Below are 26,491 nucleotides of genomic sequence, written 5' to 3'. Positions count from 1 at the left end.
GAGAGTACTCCTTTATTCATGGGACTAGTAAAGTGTGTGTGTGTGTGTGTGTGTGTGTGTGTAACTCTCTCTCTTTCTCTCTCTCCCCAGTATTGACCCTTGGATATGAGTTTCCATCCATCTGGAGTAGCTCTGGTGTACTGTCCTCCTTTTTTTGTCTTTGTCTCCCCCCACCTGTTGTGGGTGTCTTTTTTTTTCCTGGTCAACCTGTACCGGTACCTTACCATTACTGCTTGATCATGTAATGACCAAGAAGACTTTTGCTTTCTTCTGCTGTGACTGAAACATTTGACATACACTTTTGTGCTGTCCATTCCTTGCTGTCTTTTTAAAGTCTGCCCAATTATTGTGGTTGAGGTCATTTATTTTCTGAGATGAAGATGACACTCTGCATTATTTTAAATCTCATCCTGCTCCTTGCGGTCTCATCTTCTGATTCAGCCAATCAGACAGAGGTGACTGTGACAGTGGAGGAGGAAGGGGTGGAGTCATCAGGCAGCCGTTGCTGGGGTTACTATGATGTGATGGGCCAGTGGGACCCACCCTTTAACTGTAATGCTGGCATCTACTTGTTTTGCTGTGGCTCATGCTACTATCGCTTCTGCTGCCAGTTCAAAGGTCACAGCCTTGAACAGACAAGTTGCTCCAATTATGACACACCTGCCTGGGCCAATACAGGAAAACCTGCCAGTGGCAATGATGCCAACAATGCTAATGACAATGCCAAGACTAACACTAGCAATATGCCCAAGCCAGACCAGACACACATGATTGTCTATGTGATCTGTGGTGTGGTGGCCATCATGATGCTCGGAGGAATCTTTGCAAAACTGGGTCTGGAGAGGAGTCGTGAAAGAACTGGGGATACCAGCAACATCAGGTAAAATTGTGTGTCTGTGTTTTAAGTGTATTTTCAGTTGAGCAAGCTGTGTGTATACAGTGTGTGAGTTATTATTGGTTCATCAACATTCTTATTGACATTATGTCTGTCTCACAAATATCTGTGCAGTTGAAGTCAGTTTATATATACTTGTTATGGAAATGAATGCATGGAAATATTGGGCTTTTAATGATTTAATTTTTTTTTTCTCAGGAAGAATGATTGTACAACAGCCGTCTTTAATAAAAAAAAAACACAAATTTGCTGCACAAGTCTTATAATTTATTTTTGGGTTTTCTGAAATCAACACAGGGTCAAAATTATACATACAGCATCAAAAATATCACCTTAACCAGATGATTTTGGTAGCCATCAACAAGCTTTTGGCAGAATTGGTAGAGTTCAATTCAGTTGTTAGTTTCCTGGATGGACCCAGATTTTAAGCACAGTCCACATATTTTCAATAGCGTTAAGGTCAGAAATTTGGGAAGGCCATTCAAAAAGTATAATGTTATCCATACAACAAACAGATTTGATGTGTTTTGGGATCATTGTCCTATTGGAACACACAGTTGTGTCCAACCTTCAACTGTCTTCAACTGTCCCTGCACACCGTGTTGTGTGTGTGTGTGTGTGTGTTAGACCGAGACTTTATTTTGAATCTTTGAAAGCTGAAATAAAAGTACCAGTCTAACACACACACAAAACACAGTGTGCATGGAAGCTCTCCCTTTCTTCTCTCCTCTCCTCTCCACCCTCTTATCTGCTCCTCATCACTGGGAAGCACACACACACACACACACACACACAGAGCACATTAATTACACACAGGTGTAATTGCTTTGCCACTCACTTTCCCTGTCTTTGCTCTCCATTCACATACCGGCACTTGATCACACCCCTGCTGCCACATTCGTCTTTTGTTTCATGGATCTATTCATGAATTTCAACCACAAATTACATACCTGCAATCAAAACTCTCCGAGGTCGATGCAGAATCATGAGGATTTCCGTGCATTGAAATCTTGGTGTAATGCAGTTGCATTGTTATGCTAATTAGTTCAAGCTCCTCACGTTTGGCTATTCCTATAGGGCTTCAAGAGGTAGGAAAATGGTCCCAAAATGGAGAAAATCGACCCTTAACACATCAAAATGATCACATCTCGTCCACATGATGATATTGTTCTTGTGAGACATAGGAAAATGACATGCACAGTAAAAAAAAATTATAAATTTCAGATGACTTTGCGGTCAGCCCCATTAAGAACAATATACATTTTGCGCTGAGTGAAAGCAAGGACTCCAGCGAGATGAACTATGACAGCATAACTAAAAGGGAGATACAGAAGGTAACACAGGCATGAGGGCATCCTGGGACATAAAGCAGCAGCCACTCCACCATCAACAAACCCAAGTGATTGAGTGAGAGTGGGGGGGAGGGCGACAGCATCCATACATCCCAGTTTACCAAAACACTCTGCCTGAGGACCCTCCAGATCTACTCCTTTCCCTCATAAACAATATTAACAAAAGGCGTGGCAGGTAGGCGTGGCAGGTCATAAAGGACCAGAAGTTCACTCAGGTACTGTGGTGTGAGACCATTCGGTGCTATAAAGGTCAATAACAGTATTTAGTATTTAGATATGATATGTGTATTTGATATGAATAGAAGTAGTATTTAGATATGAAGTAATATTAGTTAAGTTATGTCATGTCTTAAAATAATGATGGATGTCGTTTCTCTTAGTTGTTCGGTTTTTGATGTAATATGGATTACTAGAGTTGTGGAACAAGGCTATTTACTGTATTTTTATTATTTACTGTTTACTGTTTGATATCAAATACATAATGAAGGCAAGAAACTCATCCACTAACTACCTTTTGGCGAGACACACCTGTTAATTGAAAAACATTCCAGGTGACTACCTCATGAATCTGGTTAAGATAATGCCAAAAGTGTGGAAAGCATCATCAAGGGAAATGATGGATACTCTGAAGAACATAAAATACAAAGCATTTTTAAAAACACTTTATTTACCACATAATTCCATGCATGTTCCATATGTTATTTCATAGTTTTCATGCCTTTAGTATTTTTCTACAATTTATAAATGTCAAAATGCAGAAAATATCCTACATGTAAGTAGGCATGTCTAAACTTTTCATTGGTACTGTATATTGGGTTGTACTTGAGGTTAACTGTTAATGCACTGTTTTGTGTCAGAGGGGTTGGTTCCTTAGTGTATCAATGAGGAATAAGCGGTAAGGTGTTGGTGTTCATTATTGTATTGGTGAGGAATAAGCAGTAAGGTGTTGGTGTTCCTTATTGTATCAATGAGGAATAAATGGAAAGGTATTGAGCTCCTTATTGTATTGATGAGCAATAAGTGATAAGGTGTTGGTGTTCCTTGTTATACCAAGGAGGAATAAGTGATACGGTGTTGGTGTTCCTTACTGTATCTATGAGGAATAAGAGGGAAGTTGTTGGTGTTCTTTATTCTATTGATGAGAAAAAAGCGATAAGGTGTTGGTGTTCCTTACTGTATCGATGAGGAATAAGCGGTAAGGTGTCTGTGTTCGTTATAGTATCGATGAGGAATAAGTGGTAAGGTGTTGGTGTTCCTTATTGTATTGATGAGAAATACGTGATAGGGTGTTAGTATTCTTTATTATACTGATGAGGAATAAGCAGTAAGGTTTTGTGTTCCTTATTATACCAATGAGGAATAAGTGGTAAGGTGTTGGTGTTCTTTATTGTATTGATGAGGAATAAGCGGGAAGGCATTGGTGTTCCTGAAGAATAAGCGACAAAGTGCTGGTGTTCCTTACTGTATCTATTGCTGCTTTTCCACTACAAACGCGGCTGAGTCGGGCTGAGCCGTGCCGTGCTGAGTCGAGCTGAGCGGGGCTGTTGGAGTTGCATTTCGACTACAACCGCGCTGAACCGTGCTGGCTGGAAGTGGGTGGACACATTGGGTGGAGTTAGCGAAAGTGGGTGGACGTCACGTGATGTCGTTAAGCGGCGCAAACAGTGACATCAGTGAGCTTTTAAGCGGGAGTCTCACGACCCGAATAGTAAACAATAAACATGGAGGACATGGAGTCGTTAGTGTTGCTGGTCTTGGTGCTGTGGCTTGTTGTCACCGACAACGCCAACAGATACTGGCAAGAGCGTATAGATGAGGCGAGGCGCATAAGGCTTCATAATTCTCGTAATTCGTAATTCTTCTCCTTCCGGGTTTACGGTGTTTACAGATCCCAGCGTGCTCGCGGGGCGTGTGTGGGCATGTGAGGACACTCCTCCTCACCAGTCAGTGCACAGGGGAGTGTCTGCTCACGCCCCCAGCCTCACTCGGCACGGTTTGGCTCGCTTCAGCCCCACTCCAAAACGGTACGAGTTTTAGGGGCTAAGCAGGGCTGAAGCGAGCTGAGTCGTGCTGTTTTTTGGTAGTCGAAACGCGAGCCGTGTCGGGCTGAAGTGAGCTGAAGCGAGCTGAAGTGAGCTGAAAAAGGGTAGTGGAAAAGGGCCATAAGAGGAATAAGCAGGAAGGTGTTGGTGTTCTTTATTCTATTGATGAGGAAAAAGTGGCAAGGTGTTGGTGTTCCTTATTGTATCTATGAGGAATAAGCAGTAAGGTATTGGAGTTCCTTACTTTATCGATGAGGAATAAGTGGGAAGGTGTTGTGTTCCTTATTGTATCAAGGAAGAATAAGTGGTAAGGTGTTGGTCTTCCTTATTGTACCGATGAGGAATAAGCAGTAAGGTATTGGAGTTCCTTAAAGTACTGATGAGGAAAAAGTGGTAAGGTGTTGTGTTCTTTATTGTATCAATGAAGAATAAGTGGTAAGGTGTTGGAATTCCTTATTGTACTGATGAAGAAGAAGTGGTAAGGCATTGGTGTTCCTTATTGTATCTATGAGGAATAAGCAGTAAGGTATTGGAGTTCCTTAAAGTACTGATGAGGAAAAAGTGGTAAGGTATTGTGTTCCTTATTGTATCAATGAAGAATAATTGATAAGGTGTTGGTGTTCCTTATTGTATTGATGAGGAATAAGCAATAAGGTGTTAGTGTTCCTTATTATACCGATGAGGAATAAGTGGTAAGGTGTTGGTCTTCCTTATTGTATTGATGAGGAATAAGCGGGAAGGTTTTGGTGTTCTTTATTGTATCGATGAGGGATAAGTGGTAAGGTGTTGGTGTTCCTTATTGTATCTATGAGGAATAAGCAGTAAGGTATTGGAGTTCCTTATTGTATCAATGAAGAATAAGTGGTAAGGTGTTGTGTTCCTTATTGTACCGATGAAGAAGAAGTAATAAGTGTTACGGTCTTTGGCTCGTCCAAAAAACCCACAACATAAAGAGGGACACGAACAACAAGGTTAAATTCAATCAAATAATAATTTATTAAAAATCAAACAAATAATAACATTGAGTCTAGGGGAAATGTATATGTATGTTGTCATGCATCTGTGGATATAATGCCAGCATCAGTATGTTTAGATTTACCACAGAGAAAACAAAAGAGAGCCGTGCAAATGTGAAAGAAAAATGAATCTAGTGCCTGCAGAAAAGGAAAGAAGTGCCTCCTGAAAGGAGAGAGGAGAACCCCTTAAGTACTCACGCCCCACTATAGGTGTACTTTATTAACTATGTGTAAGGTTCACTAGATGTGGGTGGAGCACAGAGGACGGCAGGACAGAGACTGAGTTCGCAAAAACTCTTTTATTTTCACTTTTCAGTGGAAACGTTTCTCTCTCAGCCACACACGCACGCACACACATTCCGGTCCTCGGGTTGTGGAGAGAGCCCCTCTGCTCTCGCTCTCCCTCCTTAAATAGCCCGGTTTACTGGGGAGAACACACACAAAACATAGATTAATCACACTCAGGTGAAGCGATTCTGCCACTTACCTTCCCCAACTCCGCCCTCCTGTCACAGACCGGCGCTTGACCACGCCCCTGCTGCCACACTATGTATCCCTACCAGGCCCAACCCTGCCCATGCACTGACAGGGAGGAGCCTGAAAGGGTGACAGGGGGTCATAACACCTCCCTCCCTAAATGAGGTTTATATAATAAACCTCTAACATGTGAACCAAACAAGCCAAACAAAAAAAAACAACAACAAGACCTCCTGTGTTCCCCCTTACTCCTCTCCTATCCACCCTACACCCCAGACCCTAGGGGTAAGAAGGACAAGATAGGAAGAACCACCTGTAACACAGTAAAATTAAACATGTGACAAGGCATCAGCCATGATATTGTCCTGGCCTCTGATATGCTGTATCTTCAAAGGATATTTTTGAAGAATAAGACTCCAATGCATAAGGTGTTGGTTTTGATTTTGCATCCTATTGATAAACACTAGAGGGTTGTGGTCAGTATAAACATCTATGGCAGGGGTGTCAAACCTGATCCATAAAGGGCCTTGTGGCTGCAGGTTTTCATTCCAGCCATGCAGCAGCACACCTGACTTGGCTCATTCAATCAACTGAACTGTCTTCACACAGTCAAATACTTGCAGCCACACCCACCCTTGATTAAAGGGTGGGTGTGTCAGTTGATTGAATAAGCCAAATCAGGGTGCTGCTGCATGGCTGGAATGAAAACCTGCAGCCACATGGCCCTTTATGGATCAGGTTTGACACCCCTGATCTATGGGAATCGGAGATGACCCCAAATACACCTCAAAGTGTTGTAGAGCAAAAATTAGAGCTAGTGCCTCCTTCTCAACTGTAGAATAAGCTTGATGATGGTTGAATTTTTTTTTTAAATAACATACTGGATGGTCCACTCCATCCGACCCTAACTGCAAGAGGACAGGACCAGCACCACTCTCACTTGCATCTACCGCAACACCGAATGGATGGTCAAAATCTGGAGCCAGCAACACAGGAGCAGTAGCTAATAGCATCTTTGCATAGTCAAAGGCCTCCTGACATCTCTCAGACCACTGAAATAGAACTTTGGGTCTGAGCAAGTTGGTTAGTGGTACAACAACAGCAGCAAAGTTTTTGCAAAACCCCCTGTAATACCCTGCCATACTGAGAAACCTCCTAAGCTCCCGGCGGCTCTTAGGCACAGGGAAGTTACAAATGGCCTCCACTTTTTCCTCCACAGGCCAAACCTGTCCACCACCCACTATGTTTCCAAGGTAGACCACTCTGGCCTTCCCAAACTCACACTTAGCCAAGTTGATGGTGAGGTTGGCTGCAGTGAGACAAGCAAAGAGATCTTTAATTTGCTCCAAGTGGTCAGTCCAAGCACTACTGTATACAACCACATCATCAAGATAAGCCTCACAATTACGCATTCCAGATAAAACTCAGTTAATAAGGCGTTGAAAAGTAGCGGGGGCATTCCGCACCCCAAACGGCATGACCTTGTACTGGAAGAAGTTGTCGGGGGTCACAAAAGCAGACAATTCTCTAGCCCTATCTGTTAAGGGCACCTGCCAATATCCTTTAAGTAAATCAAATTTACTAACAATTTTAGCTGATCCAACACAGTCTATGCAGTCGTCACAGCGTGGTAAAGGATAGCTGTCTGGTTTTGTCACCATGTTCAGCTTCCTATAGTCCATACAAAAATGATAGGTCCGATCGGGTTTATTTACCAGTAGACAGGGAGAGCTCCAGTCACTAAAACTGGGTTCAGCAAGATCATGTTCTAGAAGATCGCCAACTTCCTGATTTAATAGTTCCCTCTTTCTAGGATTGACATGATAAGCATGTTGCCTAATAGGAGATTCCCCACCAACATCAATATCATGCTCTATCACAGAGGTACAAGATGGAACATCTGGACAGAGAGAACGGAAGATTTTTATTAACCCAATAATGTCAGCTTTCTCCAGACTAGTTAAATGTGGAAGATGTGAAGCTAAGTCTGCTAAGACTTCAGAGTTTTTGAAGTGACCCTCTACTATCGCCTGAGAAGGACCATTCACCTCCTCAACAGCCTCACTAACAGGACCCAGACTCTCTTTACCTACCATAGGTAAAACATTGTCAAACTCACAAATATTACCCTGTGTCACTGCCATCAACCCTACAGCCGCAGGTGGTAGAGACTGAAAGTATGGTTTCAACAGGTTTACATGACAGACTTGTACCTTTTTCAAATCAAATCAAATCAAATCAAGTTTATTTGTACAGCGCTTTTAACAATAAACATTGTCGCAAAGCAGCTTTACAGAATTTAAACGACTTAAAACATGAGCTAATTTTATCCCTAATCTATCCCCTAATCTATCCCCAATGAGCAAGCCTGTGGCGACGGTGGCAAGGAAAAACTCCCTCAGACGACATGAGGAAGAAACCTTGAGAGGAACCAGACTCAAAAGGGAACCCATCCTCATTTGGGCAACAACAGACAGCCTGACTATAATATTAACAGTTTTAACAGGTATAACCCTCAACTGTCCTCATGGGGCCGTCCTTCACAGGAGTGGGGCGATAAAACTCCGACCAGACACAGGGCACCAGGATGGATCAAGCAGGTCCGAGGGGCAGAAGAGGCCAGCATCTCAATCCCAGGATCAACATGTAACTCAGAGGGACAGATGGGGGGGGGAGAGAAAGAAAACACGTTGTTAGGTATGCCCTAAAAATGACAAGTATTAAATCTGTGTGGTAGGCTCGCAGAGACGAGAGTCTTTACATCAGGCATGACGCACAATGGCATGTTAATATGGTAAAAAATATATCATGACCTGCTCTGGCTGGATGCTTGATTGGGTGATGGGAGCACACTCCTCAGCAATGATGAGATGCAGATGGGACCCTTAGGCCTGGCCAAGACAATTCAGTTACATTTCACCGGGTCTGGGACATGCGACAGAACGTCTGACGGCCGATTCCCTGCAGGCTACGATAGCCAGTTGAGGTCCCCACCGTCTCCACCAAAAGATTTCCTGTTGACTCCATGTAACTCAGAGGGACAGATTTGGGGTGGGTGGGGGGGGGGGGGAAGAGAAAGAAAACACAGGTGGTTAGGTATGCCCAATGTCACCTGAATAAGTAGGAACAGTATACATATTGCACCGAGTACAAGCAGGGACTCCGGCAACTAACTATGACAGCATAACTAAAAGGAGAGAGCCAGAAGGTAACACAGGCATGAGGGAGCCCCGGGACATAAAGCAGCCAGCCACTGCACCGTCAACAAACTCGAGTGAGCAAGCGAGTGGGGACTGACAGCATCCATACATCCCAGTTTACCAAAACACTCTATGTCTGAGGACCCTCCAGATCTACTCCTTTACCTCATAAACACCATTAACAAAAGGCTTGACTAAACAGATATGTTTTCAGCCTAGACTTAAATGCTGAGACTGTGTCTGATTCCCGAACATTACTTGGAAGGCTGTTCCATAACAGTGGGGCTTTGTAAGAAAAGGCTCTGCCCCCTGATGTAGCCTTCACTATACGAGGTACCAGCAGATAGCCTGCACCTTTTGATCTAAGTAGGCGTGGCGGGTCATAGAGGAGCAGAAGTTCACTCAGGTACTGTGGTGCGAGACCATTTAGTGCTTTAAAGGTCAATAGTAGTATTTTATAATCAATACGAAATTTAATTGGGAGCCAATGCAGTGTGGATAAGACAGGCGTGATGTGGTCATATTTTCTAGTTCTAGTAAGGACTCTTGCTGCGGCATTTTGAACTAACTGGAGCTTGTTTATGCACTTATTGGAACATCCAGACAGTAAGGCATTACAATAATCCAACCTGGAGGTAACGAAAGCATGGACTAGTTTTTCTGCATCATGCAATGACATTAAATTTCTTATCTTTGCAATATTTCTGAGATGAAAGAAAGCTATCCGGGTGATGTTATCAATGTGAGTTTCGAATGAAAGACTGGGGTCAATAATCACTCCGAGGTCTTTTACTGCTGCACGTGAAGAAACAGAAAGGCCATCCAGAGTTACTGTGTAATCAGAAAACTTACTTCTAGCTTTATGTGGTCCTAGCACAAGTACTTCAGTCTTGTCAGAGTTAAGCAGAAGGAAATTTATAAGCATCCAGTGTCTAATGTCCTTAACACATTCCTCAATTCTATTAAGCTGGTGTCTCTCATCAGGTTTTGCAGAGACATACAACTGTGTGTCATCAGCATAACAGTGGAAACTAATACAATGTTTACGAATAATATCGCCCAAAGGTAACATATATAGAGAAAAAAGCAGTGGACCCAAGACAGAACCTTGTGGAACACCAAACTTTACCTCGGTACGTCTAGAAATATCACCATTTATATCGACATACTGATAACGATCAGTTAGATAAGACCTGAGCCAGGAGAGGGCCATTCCCTTAACTCCCACAACATTTTCTAGTCTATCCAGAAGAATGGAATGATCAATGGTATCAAATGCTGCACTAAGGTCAAGCAACACAAGTAGCGAGACACAGCCCTGATCAGACGCCAACAGTAGGTCGTTTACTACTTTAACCAGTACTGTCTCTGTGCTATGATGAGGTCTAAATCCTGACTGATACATTTCATGGATGTTATTCCTATGTAAATATGAGCATAACTGCTGTGCCACAGCTTTTTCAAGGATCTTGGAGATAAAGGGGAGGTTTGATATTGGCCGATAATTGGACAGCTGACAGGGATCAAGGTCAGGTTTTTTAATCAGGGGTTTGATAACTGCTAGTTTAAAGGATTTGGGTACATAGCCAATCATAAGAGAAGAATTTATTATTTTTAGAAGCGGTTCAATTACTCCAGGCATTATCTGTTTGAATAGATGTGTCGGTAAGGGATCTAGTACGCAAGTTGAGGCTTTTGATGTAGAGATTAATGAGAGTAATTCAGTTTCTTTTAGGGGAGTAAAACATTCTAACTGATGATCTGATACAGTTATATTGTTAACTACAAGGTCACTTTCATTGTCTAACCTTAAATTAGTAGTTTGAATTTTTTGTCGGATATTCTCAATTTTGTCATTAAAAAAATTCATGAAGTCATTGCTACTACATACTGCAGGTGTGCATGTGTTGATAGTGGACTTATTCCTGGTTAATTTTGCTACAGTATTAAATAGGAATCTAGGATTATTTTTGTTATCTTCTATTAGGGAGGAGAGATATGTTGATCTCGCAGCACTAAGAGCTTTTTTATACTTCAGGAAGCTCTCCTTCCACGCCAATTTGAACACTACCAATTTTGTTTGACGCCATTTACGTTCCAATTTTCGAGTGGTCTGTTTTAATGTGCGAGTGTCATCATTATACCAGGGTGCTAATTTTTTGTCTCTGACCATTTTCCTTTTTAGAGGAGCTACATTATCTAAAGTATGGCGGAATGTTGACTCTAAGCATTCAGTTGCCTGATCGAGTTCTGCAGGGGCTGACAGTGACCCAATCAAAGTTGACAGCTCTGGGAGATCATTTATAAAGCTCTGTGCAGTAGTTGACGTGAAAGTACGTTTAATACAGTAGCGTGGTGAGGTGCATATATTATTACTCAGACATATTTTGAATGAGATGAGACAATGATCTGAGATAACTTCAGACTGTGGAAGTATGACTATATTGTCTACGTTTAATCTGAATGTTAGTATTAGATCAAGGGTGTGACCACCATTATGGGTCGGTCCTATGACATTCTGCTTAATCCCTACTGAATCTAAGATGGACACAAACGCTGTTTTTAAAGGGTCTTCTGGGTTATCAAAGTGAATATTAAAATCTCCGACAACTAAAGCTTTGTCTAAGGAAATAACCAAATCTGAGATAAAATCTGCAAATTCAGAAAGAAACTCAGAATATGGCCCCGGGGGCCTGTAAATAATAAGCAATGGAATTAACTGGGTAGACTTATTTTTCGAGGCTACATACATTATATGAGTATGAAGAACTTCAAATGTATTAAATTTATAACCAGGTTTGTGTGTTACACCTAGATAATCGTTATAAATAACCGCGACGCCTCCTCCTCTGCCAGTTAGACGAGGCTGGTGTATATAACTGTATCCAGGAGGACTCGCTTCATTTAATGCTATATATTCATTTGGCTTAACCCTTTGGTGACTGACCCCTTGAAAATGGTTCCTCCAGGAACGATGACGTTTCAGTTGTCAAGACAACGGAAAAACTAAAATACAAAAACAGAAAGATACGTCACAATGCTCTTGTGCACAAAACAAAATGCTCTTGTATTTGTATTTGTATTTTAGTTTTTCCGTTGTCTTGACAACTGAAACATCATGGTTCCTGGAGGAACCATTTTCAAGGGGTCAGTCACCAAAGGGTTAATCCATGTTTCTGTTAAACACAGTACATTAAACTCCTGATCAGTAATGAGTTCATTAACCATTAGCGCTTTAGATGTAAGAGATCTAATATTTAATAGCCCCACCTTTAGATCAAAGGTGCTGGCAGCAGCTGTACAGTCAGTCTGATCTAATTTTATATTGATTAGGTTACTGGAACAAACTCTCTGAAAATTTCTACCTTTTTGTTGAGCTCGGGGAACAGACACAGTCTCGATGTGGTGGGCCCTGAGTGACGACTCTGTGCAGCTAGCAGACAGTCGGTTTAGCCTGTTCGTCTGCTCCCTGGCCTTGGCTCTGGATTGTCAGAAATTAACTAGGCCTGTTCTGAGACTATGACCTATGCTGCAGGAAATGAGAGCAGCACCTTCCCGAGTGGGATGGATACCGTCCCGCCCTAACAGGCCAGCAGTGCCCTCAAAATTAGCCCAATTATCTATAAAGCCCACACTGTTTTCAGAGCACCACCTGGACAGCCAGCAGTTCAGCGACCATAACCTGCTGTAAGCTACATCGCCACGCCGCATACCTTTTTCTGTCTTTCAGGAGTTCTGAGCAAATAATTGTGGTCAGACAGACATTTCACAATGTCAAAAGGGCCACTAAACTTTGCCTGGAAAGGATTACTCAGGACTGGCAGCAACGCCAACACCTGATCACCAGATTTAAAAGTCTGGGGTTGAGCCTTGCAATTAAAAATATGCTGCATCTTAGACTGAGACTTGCCTAGTCTATGCTGGGCAACAGCTCTAGCCTCGTACAAGTGATAGCGGAATCCGCTAATGTAATCTAAGACAATAACAGGCGCTTCTACAGATCCCCATTTATCGGCCAATACAGCTGTTGGTCCCCTAACAACATGTCCAAAAACCAGCTCATTAGGGCTAAAGCCTGTGCTTTCCTGAGCAACCTCCCAAATTGCCAGGAGCAGCCAGGGGAGACCCTCTTCCCAATCAGACCCCAACTCCACACAGTAAGACCGTAAAAGAGATTTTAGTATCTGATGAAAACATTCTAGGGCACCCTGACTCTGAGGATGATAAGCACTAGAGATGTTATGTCTCGCTTTAAGTTGTTGTAACGCCCTTTCAAACTGTTTGGACATGAAGTTTGAACCTTGGTCACTCTGTACAACCTTAGGTATCCCAAAGACAGACATGAAGTTTATAAAGGCCTTCGACACAGATTTGACAGTAACAGACCTAAGAGAGTAAGCAGCAGGATAATGCGTAGATTGACACATAACAGTCAACAAAAAACAATGCCCCACCTTTGAGCGAGGCAACGGACCCACACAGTCAATAAGTACCGGTAGATGTTCGAATGGGTTTGACACTGCAGGGATTGGCTGTAGAGGAGCAACAGGAATCTTCTGGTTTGGTTTCCATGTTAGGGGCTCATTTCACTGAGTACAATCTGGAAAAATCGCATGTGACCACACGCGACTATGATCGCAGCTATGTTTTCCCGTAGTCGCGGGCAAAATCCGTGCGACCTAAATCCATTATTTTCTGTGTACACTCTATGTTCGATGTTATCTCATTTGACCTTCGATGTATATGCTCTACCTGCATACTATATGCTCTGTATACGCTTTACATACATTCTACTTGCTTCTATCCACTCGATCTGATGCGATCTTCACATGACCAAGGCTCATTCTGTTCAACCAGTCTGCGACATAGCATCAATCTCTCGGCGATCTATCCTCACAAGTGTGTGATCTCGGCCGATCAAGGCTCAATCTTGGCCGATCTAGCTACGTACGAGTTGCAATGTACCCTCGATCAATACGATTAAGCCTGCGATATAAACGTTCTAGCCTCGCTCTGTACGCTCAATTCTTGATCTTTTCTGGACAGATTCTCGCCTGAGCTACGTGCAAATTTGTCATGGTTGCCCGGATTTGCGTGCGACCCACTGTGACCGTATAAAAAGGCCCGGTGATCGGTGGCCGACCATCAGTTTTTGACCAGCCTCCGAAGGGACAACATGGACCCAATCGCTCTGCATCATGCTATGTTATTACAGCACCGTCAGGGGTGAAAGTAACTTTTATTTCTTGCCAGTACTATTATTTTGAGTCATAGTGTGCGCACATAGTGCGTGCCGGAAAATACACCTAATTATTTATTATTGTCTACTTATCAAGCATTCACTAGGACTTCTTATCACTCAGTAGTACTAGTATAGTACTTTTTATGACACTATCATTCTTTCATCCACCTGTGTCAGTTTTTGATTATAAATAAATTGCAAACACATTATTTCAACAACACAATTTAATAACTTTTTTTTAGCTGAACAGTTGAAAACTAACTATTCATTTTGGACATTGGACACAGAACAGTGTAACAGAACAGAAAAGTGAAAGTTTTTAGGTAAAACACTTAAAATAAATTCCAAAGAGGCTTGAACGTTTGAGAAAGTGCTTGTGTTCTACAGTAAGTGTGTGTGTTCTCAGTGCGCATGCCATGCATTGGTAGTCTACAGTGCTTAATTTGTAAAGTGGGAGGTCCCGGAGCGCAAAGGATGAGTGGCTCCGGTGCAAAAAAAAAAGAAGAAGAGGGGGAGGGGGGGTGCTTCTGGGCATGTATTGTAATAACACTAGTCACACCAAATCCGGACAGAGTACAAATTCCTATGTTTAATGCTGTATTTAGTCAACGAAGCAAGACAATACATCTAAAGCCAGTGAAGGACTGGGATGTACCAGGATAAAATAGCAAACATAAACATACACCAAGTCCTTGAAAAATAGATATCTCTGCGGCATGAAAACAAACACTAGCAGGTGCACTAGCTTCACTGTCATCCTTAGCTGTCTCACCATGATCTCCCTGATCCTCGACATTCCCGCTGACTGAGCTGCTACCTTCTCTGTGGCCACCGCTGTCCACCACAAACTTAGCTCATTTGGGATCCGGCTGTCCGGATGGTTTGAAAAACTTCAGCAAACTTTCTTGCTTTTTTGCATTTTCCCCCTGTGCTAGCGAAAAACATAGACGTAGGCTACGTATGCTACATGGTCAAATGCCCTCTAGAATGGAAGTGTGCACCCTCCTTTTCTGTAATATACAAACAGATATTTTGTGGATGCTCTGATTTCAAGCTGTTTACAGAAGAAATGCTTCATGTCTTTGATCAGGCGGACAGCAGTAAAGACGCAGCCAGAAAGCTCATGTCCATCCGGCAAGGAGGAAGCGTCGCAGACTACGCCATCTTGTTCCAGATGCTTGCAGCAGTCACTGGATGGAACGAGGTTGCCCTGGTTTCAGCCTTCCACCATGGTTTGTCTGACCCCATCAAAGATGGCCTGGCCTCTATCGGATGCCCAAGTGACCTCGAAACTATGATCTCACATGCTATTCGCCTTGACAACAGGATTAGAGAGCGCCGCCAAGTCCTGAGCTTCCCCGGCCTCACTGCCTCGACCTGGAGCCCGTCTACCTCCTCCAGTGACTGTCCGGAGCCCATGCAAGTGGGCCGTACCCATCTCTCCACATCTGAGAGGGAGCGCAGAAGGAGGGACAAGTGCTGCATCTACTGTGGCAAGCCTGGCCACTTCCGAGCATCATGTCCTGAGCTCTCGGGAAAAGGACCACCCCGTCCAGCCGAGGGAGGGTTGTGACGGGGTCTACCCTCTCTCCTGAACTTCCTGGCCAAGGAGTCTACATCCCGGTCTCCATCTCCTGGGGTGAGTCCGTCCACTCTTGCCAGGCCTTGCTAGACTCCGGGGTGGCTGGTAACTTTATGGATATCCACTTTGCCCAAACTATCAATGTCCCGACTGCACCTCTTGAAGTCCCGCTGTCTGTGTCTGCCCTGGATGGCCAAGCTTTAGGTGATGGAAGAGTCACTCAAGTAACTTCTCCAGTCTTTCTCCAGTCTCAAGCTCACAAAGAAGAAATATTCCTGCACCTGATTCATTCACCAGAGTTCCCAGTCATTCTAGGCCTTCCTTGGCTTACCCGCCACAACCCATGCATAGACTGGTTAACTAGCCAGGTTGTGGAATGGGGCCCTGCATGCCATGCCTCTTGTTTGCTCTCTAGCTCTCCCGTGTCTCCTGCCGAGCCTCCTGATCTCACCAAGTTATCTCAAGTTCCCACAGAGTACTGGGACCTTAAAGAAGTCTTCAGCAAGAGTAGGGCCGCCATTCTTCCTCCGCACCGTGCCTACGACTGTGCCATCGACTTGCTCCCTGGGACTACCCCTCCTCAGGGCAGACTGTTCTCCCTCTCTCAGCCAGAACGCAAGGCCATGGAGGAATACATCAAGGACACCCTGGTCTCTGGATTCATTCGACCCTCCACCTCACCTGCTGGTGCCGGCTTCTTCTTTGTCGGCAAGAAGGATGGGGGGCTCCGACCATGTCAGGGGCCTGAACAAGATCACTGTGCACAACCGCTATCCCCTTCCACTGATGTCCACAGCATTCAACCTGCTCCAAGGCACCACCATCTTCACCAAGTTGGACTTATGGAACGCATACCACCTCATCCGTATCCGACAGGGAGACGAGTGGAAGACTGCCTTTAACACCCCATCAGGGCACTACAAGTACCAGGTGATGCCCTTCAGACTCACCAACGCACCAGCTGTTTTTCAGGCCCTAATCAACGATGTCTTGAGGGACATGATTAACCAGTACGTTTTCGTCTACCTTGACGACATCTTGGTATTTTCCAAGACCTTACAGGAGCACCACCACCATGTCCGCCAAGTCCTCCAGAGACTACTACAGAATAATCTGTTTGCTAAGGCCCAGAAATGCAAGTTTCATGTCCCCGAGGTCTCCTTCCTGGGTTTTATAGTATGGATGGGACAACTCCAAATGGACCCAGCCAAGATCCTGGCCGTCCAGGACTGGCCTACTCCCGAGTCTGTTAGAGAAGTTCAGCAGTTCTTAGGATTCGCTAACTTCTACCGCAAGTTCATCAGGAACTTCAGTTCCGTAGCAGCACCCATATCGGATCTCACCAAAAAGACTGGTAGATCTTATGTCTGGTCTTCTCGGGCGGAAAAGGCATTCAAGGACCTCAAGCACCGCTTTTGCACAGCACCCATTCTGGTCCTCCAGGACACTTCCCAACCGTTCATCGTGGAGGTGGACGCCTCGGACAGTGGTGTCGGCGCGGTGCTCTCTCAACGCTCAGAAGGAAAGTTGCACCCCTGCGCTTACTTCTCCCACCGCCTGAGCCCTGTGGAGTCCCAATATGATGTGGGGGATCGAGAACTGCTAGCAGTTAAACTGGCCCTTGAGGAGTAGAGGCACTGGCTGGAGGGAGCGCAACATCCATTCCTGGTTTGGATGGACCACAAGAACCTGGAGTACCTCCAGCAAGCCAAGAGACTGAACCCACGACAGGCTAGGTGGGCCTTGTTTTTCAGTCGATTCAATTTCACCCGATCGTACCGCCCTGGCTCTAAAAACACCAAACTGGACGCGATCTCCAGGCTATTCTCACCCAACAACAGGGAGAGTGAAGTTGGGCCTATTATCCCAGTGTCCCCGATTGTGGCCCCTGTCCGCTGGGGTGTTGAGGAGGCCGTCCGACAAGCTCAACACCAGGGTCCTGGGACGGGGCCACCGGGCCTCCTGTACGTCCCTCGTCAAGCCCGGGCCAAGGTTCTCCAATGGGGTCATTCGTCCCCTCTCACCGCCCACCCGGGAGCTCAGAGGACCCTGGACTTCTTGAAAAGACACTTCTGGTGGCCAAGCATGGAGAAGGAAGTTAGGTAATTCGTCCTGTCCTGTGAGGTGTGCACCAGAAGCAAGAACCCACGACAGCATCCCCAGGGCCTCCTGCATCCCCTGCCCATTCCCCGGCGTCCCTGGTCCCATGTGGCAGTAGACTTCATCACGGGTCTTCCTGACTCACAAGGTAACACTGTCATATTGGTCATTGTCGACAGATTCTCGAAGGCCTGCCGCTTCATACCACTGTGCAAACTCCCTTCTGCTCTTGAAACAGCCAAACTTATTTTTAATCATGTCTTCCAAGTCTTTGGTCTCCCACAGGACATTGTCTCTGACCAGGGGCCCCAGTTCTCCTCCCGAGTGTGGCGCAGGTTCTGCAAGCTCATCGGGGCCACTGCCAGCCTCTCCTCTGGGTTCCACCCCCAGTCCAATGGCCAGACGGAGAGGCTCAACCAGGACCTGGAAACCACCCTGCGAGGCCTGGTGATGGATAACCCGACATCATGGAGCACCTGGCTGCCATGGGCAGAGTACGCCCACAACAACCTGCAGTCATCGGCCACCAAGCTGTCGCCGTTCCAGTGCCAATTCGGGTTTCAGCCACCTCTGTTTCTGGAACAGGAGGAGGATGCTGGGGTGCCCTTGGTCAACCAATATGTGAGACGGTGTCGCAAGACCTGGAGCAAGGTCAGGAGGACCCTCATCCAGACCTCCAGAACCAACCAGACTCAGGCCAACCGCCATAGAAGGCCTGCCCACGTTTTCCGCTCTGGGCAGCGGGTTTGGCTGTCTGCCAAGGACCTTCTGCTGCGGGTGGAGAACCGCAAGCTTGCTCCTTGCTACATTGGCCCCTTCAAGGTGGTGCGCAGGGTGAACCCTGTCGCCTACCAGCTCCAGTTGCCCCGGACTCTAAGGATCAACCCCACATTCCATGTTTCCCTGTTACGGCCCGTACTGTCGTCCACGTATGCCCCTGCCCCTAGGAATCCCCCGCCCCCCCGCATCTTCCAGGGTCAGACTGTGTTCACTGTGCATCACCTGCTTGACTCCCGCCGGGTCCGCGGTGGGCTCCAATACCTAGTGGACTGGGAGGGCTATGGCCCTGAGGAACGCTGTTGGGTCCCCGCCTGGGACATTTTAGACAAGGATCTGTGTCGGGACTTCCATTCGGCCCATCCTGATCACCCTGGGAACGTCAGGAGACGCTCCTTGGGGGGGGGGGGGGGGGGTCCTGTTAGGAGTGGGACTGTTTTGGCCTCTAGAGGCCGCTGTTTTTTCCTTATCTTGTCATGTTTGTTTTGGCCTCTAGAGGCCGCCACTGTTTCTGTGTTTTGTGTTTTTGTTTTGACAGCCATGTGCCTTTGTTTTGTGCCCCACCTAGTCCTCATTTTTGTCACCTGTGTCCTATTTAGTTTGTGTATAAATACTCCCTCAGTTTGGTCCCTAGTCACGGAGTCTTTGTGCTGTTATATTTCGCTCCAGTAACCTCTGTACTGTGTTCCTCGCCTGTGTCTTTGTGGTTTTGGTACTTTGCTTTTTTTTGGACTTTTTTGGACTTTGTGTTTACCATTTTTGGATCCTCTGAGCATTTGTATTTTTGCCTCTTCTTTTCTGGTTTTTGGCTCTTTGTTTCTTTGAACTTTTGGTTTTTTCCCGGTTATCTTCTGAGCATTTGGATTATACTTTTGTTTTTGCCCTGGATTGTAAATATTGTAACTATTGTAAATAAACTGTTTTTCTATTCTACTTTCGCCTCACTCCTCTGCACTTGAGTCATTCCCCTGGTGGCCTAGTGGGGGTTTGCTGGATCACTACACCAGCGACCCGGGTTCGATCCCCAGCAAAACCCTAACAGCCAGAGCCGAGGTTCTGGAGCATGCTCCGGCTTGCTCCCCCTCAAATTAAGCCCTGGTAGCCTAGTTACTCTGCTTGCTCCAACCAGACAGTAATCTAGAATCTTTGCCCCAATTTCCACTTGATTTATGAATTCTGATCAAAGTAATTTTTAAATAGTCTGTCGTGAAACATTAACATGTTTCTTTATATGCCTTTTTATTTGGGAGACTTTGCAACTAACGTCTGTCTGCTAAAACACTTTGATTACCAGCTATTACCACGTTATAGCACAAGATCTGGTTAAGCCATACTGTAACCAGCACGCGTACGGCTTAATTTTTTTTTTTTTTTAGTTTTTTAGGTTTTTTTCAGAGACAGTATATTTTCTTTCCGGTATGGCTAAATCTTTTAGTGGTACGCCAGACCAGCCAGGACCGACTTACTTTCACCCCTGAGCACCGTGCCCTACAATTGCAGCAAGACTCTCTGGTTAGCATTGCTCATCCCCGTTCTAGCCTTGATTGTCTCTCGACCAATGCGTCCTTTCCTTGACCTTGTTCGCTCTTTCGATGCTCTCTGTGCGACTTTTAGGTCGAGGCTCAGTTTTTTGACATGTCAAAAAACTGAGTTACGATCTCTTTGTCAGGGAGACCGTTCCTCGACCATGTACAACCACGGAAGACCAAGGCATGACCAACCCTCGGTCAACTGTCGACTGCGTACGACCTGCGGCGACCAAGCCACGCTCTGAGATCACAGCTCGGTCTTCCGGAAGATTTCTTGGTGAAATGACCCCCTTAGTTGGCAAACATGACAAGATCTTATATAAGAGGCAACATCTTTCTTTACCTTTGGCCAGAAGAACCTGCACATAATCCTATCATAGGTTTTCCACACTCCGGTGTGCCCAGCTACACCACTGTGGGCCAGTTCTAACACAGCTTTTCTAAATTTGAAGGGAATAATCACCTGCAATCCTATGTTGCTAAAGGAATCTCTATGTGTCACCCACTGCCCACACAGTAACCCATCCTGCTTAAAATAACAATTCATCTCATCAGAAGGTTTCACCTCAAGAGCCACTGCCACCAGAGATTCAACAGATGGGTCAGAAAGCTGCTTTTGAAACAATTCTTCTGGACCCCTTAAATAAATCAGGTAAAGACAAAATTTCAACCTCATCAGGTTTCAACACAGTGGAAGTGGACTCACCAGCTACCTCCACAAAAGGCAGTGTTTCCACTGACTCAGCATTTACTTTATAATTTCCAACACTCTCCCCAGAGTCAGAACTCTCAAAGTCACCCCTATCCTGAGATGCAGGAGAATCTGGAGGACTACTCTGCTTGGACTTCTCCACATCAGGAGCCACAAAAAAGGTGTCTTCTAAAGGCACAAAATCAGAGCCTGTAGTAAAGTCCAGCTGTTTTGACATGGCTCGGGTGACGGCACACGCCGGAAACACATCTGGATGCCTGCGTAAGCACTCATTCGGTTTCTTTGGCATCTCAGGCACAGTCACCACAATGGGCAATGATACTGCATCAGTGTTTTTCCATACATTCCCTCCAGCCAGGTCATTACCTAGGATAAACAAAACACCAGGTACAAGGAGAGATGGACGCACCCCAACAACTAAGTCACCAGTGACTAGCTTAGAGGTCAAATGAACTCTGTGTAAGGGCACCTGAACAGGAGTCATTTCGATCCCTCTAACAAGCATGTGGGTCCCTGTGGCGGTGTTAACAGAGAGTGGCAAAACACCAGACAATAAGGACTGGGAAGCCCCTGTATCTCTCAATATGCGCACAGGCACTGCATGCTGCTGAGCTGACACAGTCACTTGTCCCTCAGTGATAAAGGGAGCATAGTCAGTCTGGCCACTACTGTCTTCACACCCTTTTGAGGTTACAAGAGAACCCTCCTCATTTCCCATACTATGTCTACAAGACAGGTCTGCTCCAAGGGTAGTCACCAGTCCAACAGGTTTAGCAGTTTTACCCTTTTTAACAAGGACTGGACACTCTGGCACTTTGTGGCCTAACTTCCTGCAATAAAAACATATATCTTCTGTCTTGTTAATAGGGAAATGGTTAATGTCAACTTGGGAAGGTGACCGGGAGGAAGTAGTCTCTCCACCTCTGAGCTGCGATTTCTGCCTAAAGAAGTTCCTGCCCTTCCCTTGATGTTTCATCCAATGACTCTCTAAAGTACGTCTATGGGTCAGCACATACTCATCTACTAAGACAGCAGCTTCTTCCAACTTCTTAATTTTCTGTTCAGTTAAATAAACAGCTACTGCCTTGGGAAGGCAATTTTTAAAATCCTCCAAGAGGATAAGCTGTTTCAAATTCTCCCTGGAATCAGCCTTCTCTGCAGTACACCACCTATCAAACAGTTCCTTTTTCTGCTTAGCAAACTCAATATAGGTCTGACTGTCAGTTTTTCGTGAGTTCCTGAAACGCCGACGGTAAGCTTCAGGGACAAGTTCATATGCATGCAGAATTGTGGTCTTTACTATATCATACTGGCTGGCCTGCTCGAGGCTAAGTGCTGTAAAAACTTCTTGATCCTTTCCCACAAAAACAAACTGAAGCATAAGAAGCCACACCTCTTCAGGCCACTTCAGTGTGGTTGCTACCCTTTCAAAATGGACAAAATATCTGTCAACATCTTTCTCTAAGAAGGGTGGAATGAGGCGAATGTTCCGACGAATATCAAAAACTGGCTCTGGAGGAACCGGAGAAGGGACTAAAGGGTCTGAAGGAGACTGAGGAAGAGGAGACCCATCTTGCTTGGCAGCTATTTCAAGTTCTAGTTTTTTAAGAGCAAACGTACGTTCTTCACGTTCATGTTCACGCTTTTCACGCTGATGCTCTCGTTCCTGTTCCTCATGTTCCATTCTTTTTAATTCAACTTGTTGATCAAGTTTGCAAAGTTCAATCTCCCTCTCAATCTCCTTCTCCCTCAAAGCTCTACTTTCCCTCTCAGCTCTTAATTTCTCCAGTTGGAGCTGTTTATCCTCCAAAAGCTTGCCTTCAAACACTCCCTTCTCACAAAGCTGGTACTTAACAGCCAGGTATAAGGTCTCTTTTAACTTTTCCTCCTGAGCTGTTATGACCAGTGCATAACATTCAACCACTTCCCAGAGTTGCTCTTTTGTAAGCTTTTCAAGTAACTCCTCTGAAGGACTAGCGAAAAACTCTTCTGAAGCTGATGTGGCCATATTCAACTATCCCTGAGACAGTCTGATTCAAATCAACACCACCAAAAAAAAATCAATAACTCCCAACACACAATAAGTGCAACCTAAAAGCCTAATGCATACTACCGGGCTATGACAGAGCCAGCAATTACAAGCGGCACAATACAAAAAAAACAAAACAAAAACAAAACAAAAAGAGGCACTAATAAACCAAATAGGCCTATTTTCATTCCGCATTTGCACAAGCAATGAATTATCAAAGCTTGTACCCTCATGGATACAAATTGACAAAAAGGCTATAAAAACACCCAACTAAGTAGGTTATTGCCTCTACAAAATGTTAGTTTACCACCATTAAACGTTCAATCAGTAAACAATTTGCTGTGCATTTCCCACATGCTCATTCACAATGTAAGGCAAAGTAATTTACAAACCATATGAAATAACAGCTGAGACAAATCAGCTCGCTATATATAAATGATCTGTCTTATACGTTCACAAACACCGCCTAAACAATAGGCAGTCCACACATTAATTCCTACATCAGAATCAACGTAACAAAGACTACACGTAGTCTAGCTGGGATACAACTATCCTAAGCTACCCAATACAATACAGCAAATGCAAACACACACTGCTAACAGTAATTCACAAGGATTTACTTACCCTACCACACATGCTGCCACACAGAACTCCATGCCAATCCAGATGAGAATCCACAAACCAGTCATCAACAGTTTGCTTTAACTGAAATAGACAATACTCCGGTATCCTAATTATCTCGTCTCGACAAACTAACTTTGCCTGGCTGATCTTTGAGGGCCTGCCAGGCATGGGGGGACTTAAAATGCATCAACTTTGTTGCAGTATGTTTAACTAACTGCATGAAAGTGTACCCCCTACAGGAATGCAAGATTCCCACCCGGAATTACCCTTTAAAACAGCAAACTAAAATAAAAAAAACAAAATAACAACCAGCACTCCGTCAGATGGGCGCAACCCAGCTGGACCACTCTACCTAACCAGAGTGTGTCGATTTAATCAAAGAATGGAAAACGTAATTCTCACCTGGATTTCATCACATGCGGTTCCGTTTTTAACTCTATATTATGGATCCTGGACGAGCCCCCAAGTTATGTTACAGTCTTCATAACAATTTATGTTATGGCTTGTCCAAACAAACCGCAACATAAAGAGGGACACAGACAGCAAGGTTAAATTCAATCAAATAATAATTTATTAAAAATCAAGTCAAGTTTATTTGTATAGCGCTTTTAACAATAAACATTGTCGCAAAGCAGCTTTACAGAATTTGAATGACTTAAGACATGAGCTAATTTTGTCCCTAATCTATCCCCAATGAGCAAGCCTGTGGAGACAGTGGCAAGGAAAAACTCCCTCAGACGACATGAGGAAGAAACCTCGAGAGGAACCAGACTCAAAAGGGAACCCACCCTCATTTGGGCAACAACAGACAGCATGACTATAACATTAACAGTTTTAACATGAAGACAGTTTCGTTGATGTTATAACTCTTCATTGATGGAAACTTGAGTGCAAAACTGTTCATGACAATTGCAGTCCTAAAGTTAGCAAGTCAACTGTAGTCCTCAGCCATAAAAGCATTACTGTAAGAGTCCAGAGCATCCTCCAGGTGTGACTTTCAACTGTCCTCATGGGGCCGTCCTTCACAGGAGCGATGCGATAAAACTCTGACCAGACACAGGGCACCAGGATGGATCAAGCAGGTCCGAGGGGCAGAAGAGGCCAGCATCTCAATCCCAGGACCAACATGTAACTCAGAGGGACAGAATGGAGGGGAGGGAGGGAGAGAGAGAAAACATAGGTTGTTAGGTATGCCCTAAAAATGACACAAGTATTAAATCTGTGTGGTAGGCTCGCAGAGACGAGAGTCTTGACATCAGGCATAATACACAACAATGGCATGCTAATATGGTTAAAAAATATCATGACCTGCTCTGGCTGGATGCTTGATTGGGTGATGGGAGCACACTCCTCAGCAATGATGAGATGCAGATGGGACCCTTAGGGCTGGCCAAGACAATTCAGTTACATTTCACTGGGTCTGGGACATGCGACAGAATGTCTGACGGCCGATTCCCTGCAGGCTACGATAGCCAGTCGAGGTCTCCACCCTCTCCACCAAAAGATTTCCTGTTGACTCCATGTAACTCAGAGGGACAGATTTGGGGGGGGGGAGAAAACGCAGGTTATTAGGTATGCCCAATGTTACCTGAATAAGTAGGAACAGTATACATATTGCACTGAGTACAAGCAGGGACTCCAGCAACTAACTATGACAGCATAACTAAAGGGGGAGAGCCAGAAGGTAACACAGGCATGAGGGAGCCCCGGGACATAAAGCAGCCAGCCACTACACTGTCAACAAACTCGAGTGAGCAAGTGAGTGGGGACTGACAGCATCCATACATCCCAGTTTACCAAAACACTCTGTCTGAGGACCCTCCAGATCTACACCTTTACCTCATAAACACCATTAACACACGGCTTGACTAAACAGATATGTTTTCAGCCTAGACTTAAATGCTGAGACTGTGTCTGATTCCTGAACATTACTTGGAAGGCTGTTCCATAACTGTGGAGCTTTGTAAGAAAAGGCTCTGCCCCCTGATGTAGCCTTCACTATACGAGGTACCAGCAGATAGCCTGCACCTCTTGATCGAAGTAGGTATGGCGGGTCATAGAGGAGCAGAAGTTCACTCAGGTACTGTGGTGTGAGACCATTTAGTGCTTTAAAGGTCAATAGTAGTATTTTATAATCAATACGAAATTTGATTGGGAGCCAATGCAGTGTGGATAAGACAGGCATGATGTGGTCATATTTTCTAGTTCTAGTAAGGACTCTTGCTGCTGCATTTTGAACTAACTGGAGCTTGTTTATGCACTTATTGGAACATCCAGACAGTAAGGCATTACAATAATCCAAACTGGAGGGAAAGAAAGCATGGACTAGTTTTTCCGCGTCATGTAATGACATTAAATTTCTTATCTTTGCAATATTTCTGAGATGAAAGAAAGCTATCCGGGTGATGTTATCAATGTGAGTTTCAAATGAAAGACTGGGGTCAATAATCACTCCGAGGTCTTTTACTGCTGCATGTGAAGAAACAGAAAGGCCATCCAGAGTCACTGTGTAATCAGAAAACTTACTTCTAGCTGCTTGTGGTCCTAATACAAGTACTTCAGTCTTGTCAGAGTTCAGCAGAAGGAAATTAATAAGCATCCAGTGTCTAATGTCCTTAACACATTCCTCAATTTTATAAAGCTGGTGTCTCTCATCAGGTTTTGCAGAGACATACAACTGTGTGTCATCAGCATAACAGTGGAAACTAATAAATGTTTACGAATAATATCATCCAGAGGTAACATCTCATCTCATTATCTCTAGCCACTTTATCCTGTTCTACAGGGTCGCAGGCGAGCTGGAGCCTATCCCAGCTGACTACGGGCGAAAGGTGGGGTACACCCTGGACAAGTCGCCAGGTCATCACAGGGCTGACACATAGACACAGACAACCATTCACACTCACATTCACAC

General features: G+C 44.7%; 1 protein-coding gene across 1 annotated transcript in view; it reads left to right on the top strand.

Moving 5' to 3' along the window:
• Positions 1-380: 380 nt before the first annotated feature.
• The window catches only part of LOC132871045 (protein shisa-8), an 88,720-nt gene continuing 62,609 nt past the window's right edge, over positions 381-26,491 (top strand). The window contains exon 1 of the mRNA XM_060905199.1: positions 381-880. Coding sequence (XP_060761182.1) covers positions 381-880 — 500 coding nt within the window. The remainder of the gene's footprint in view (positions 881-26,491) is intronic.

The sequence above is a fragment of the Neoarius graeffei genome, chromosome 22 (assembly GCF_027579695.1).
Source record: "Neoarius graeffei isolate fNeoGra1 chromosome 22, fNeoGra1.pri, whole genome shotgun sequence".
Classification (NCBI taxonomy): Eukaryota; Metazoa; Chordata; class Actinopteri; order Siluriformes; family Ariidae; genus Neoarius; species Neoarius graeffei.
Note: the sequence above shows the minus strand (reverse complement) of the source record. Positions and strands in the feature narration are given on the sequence as shown.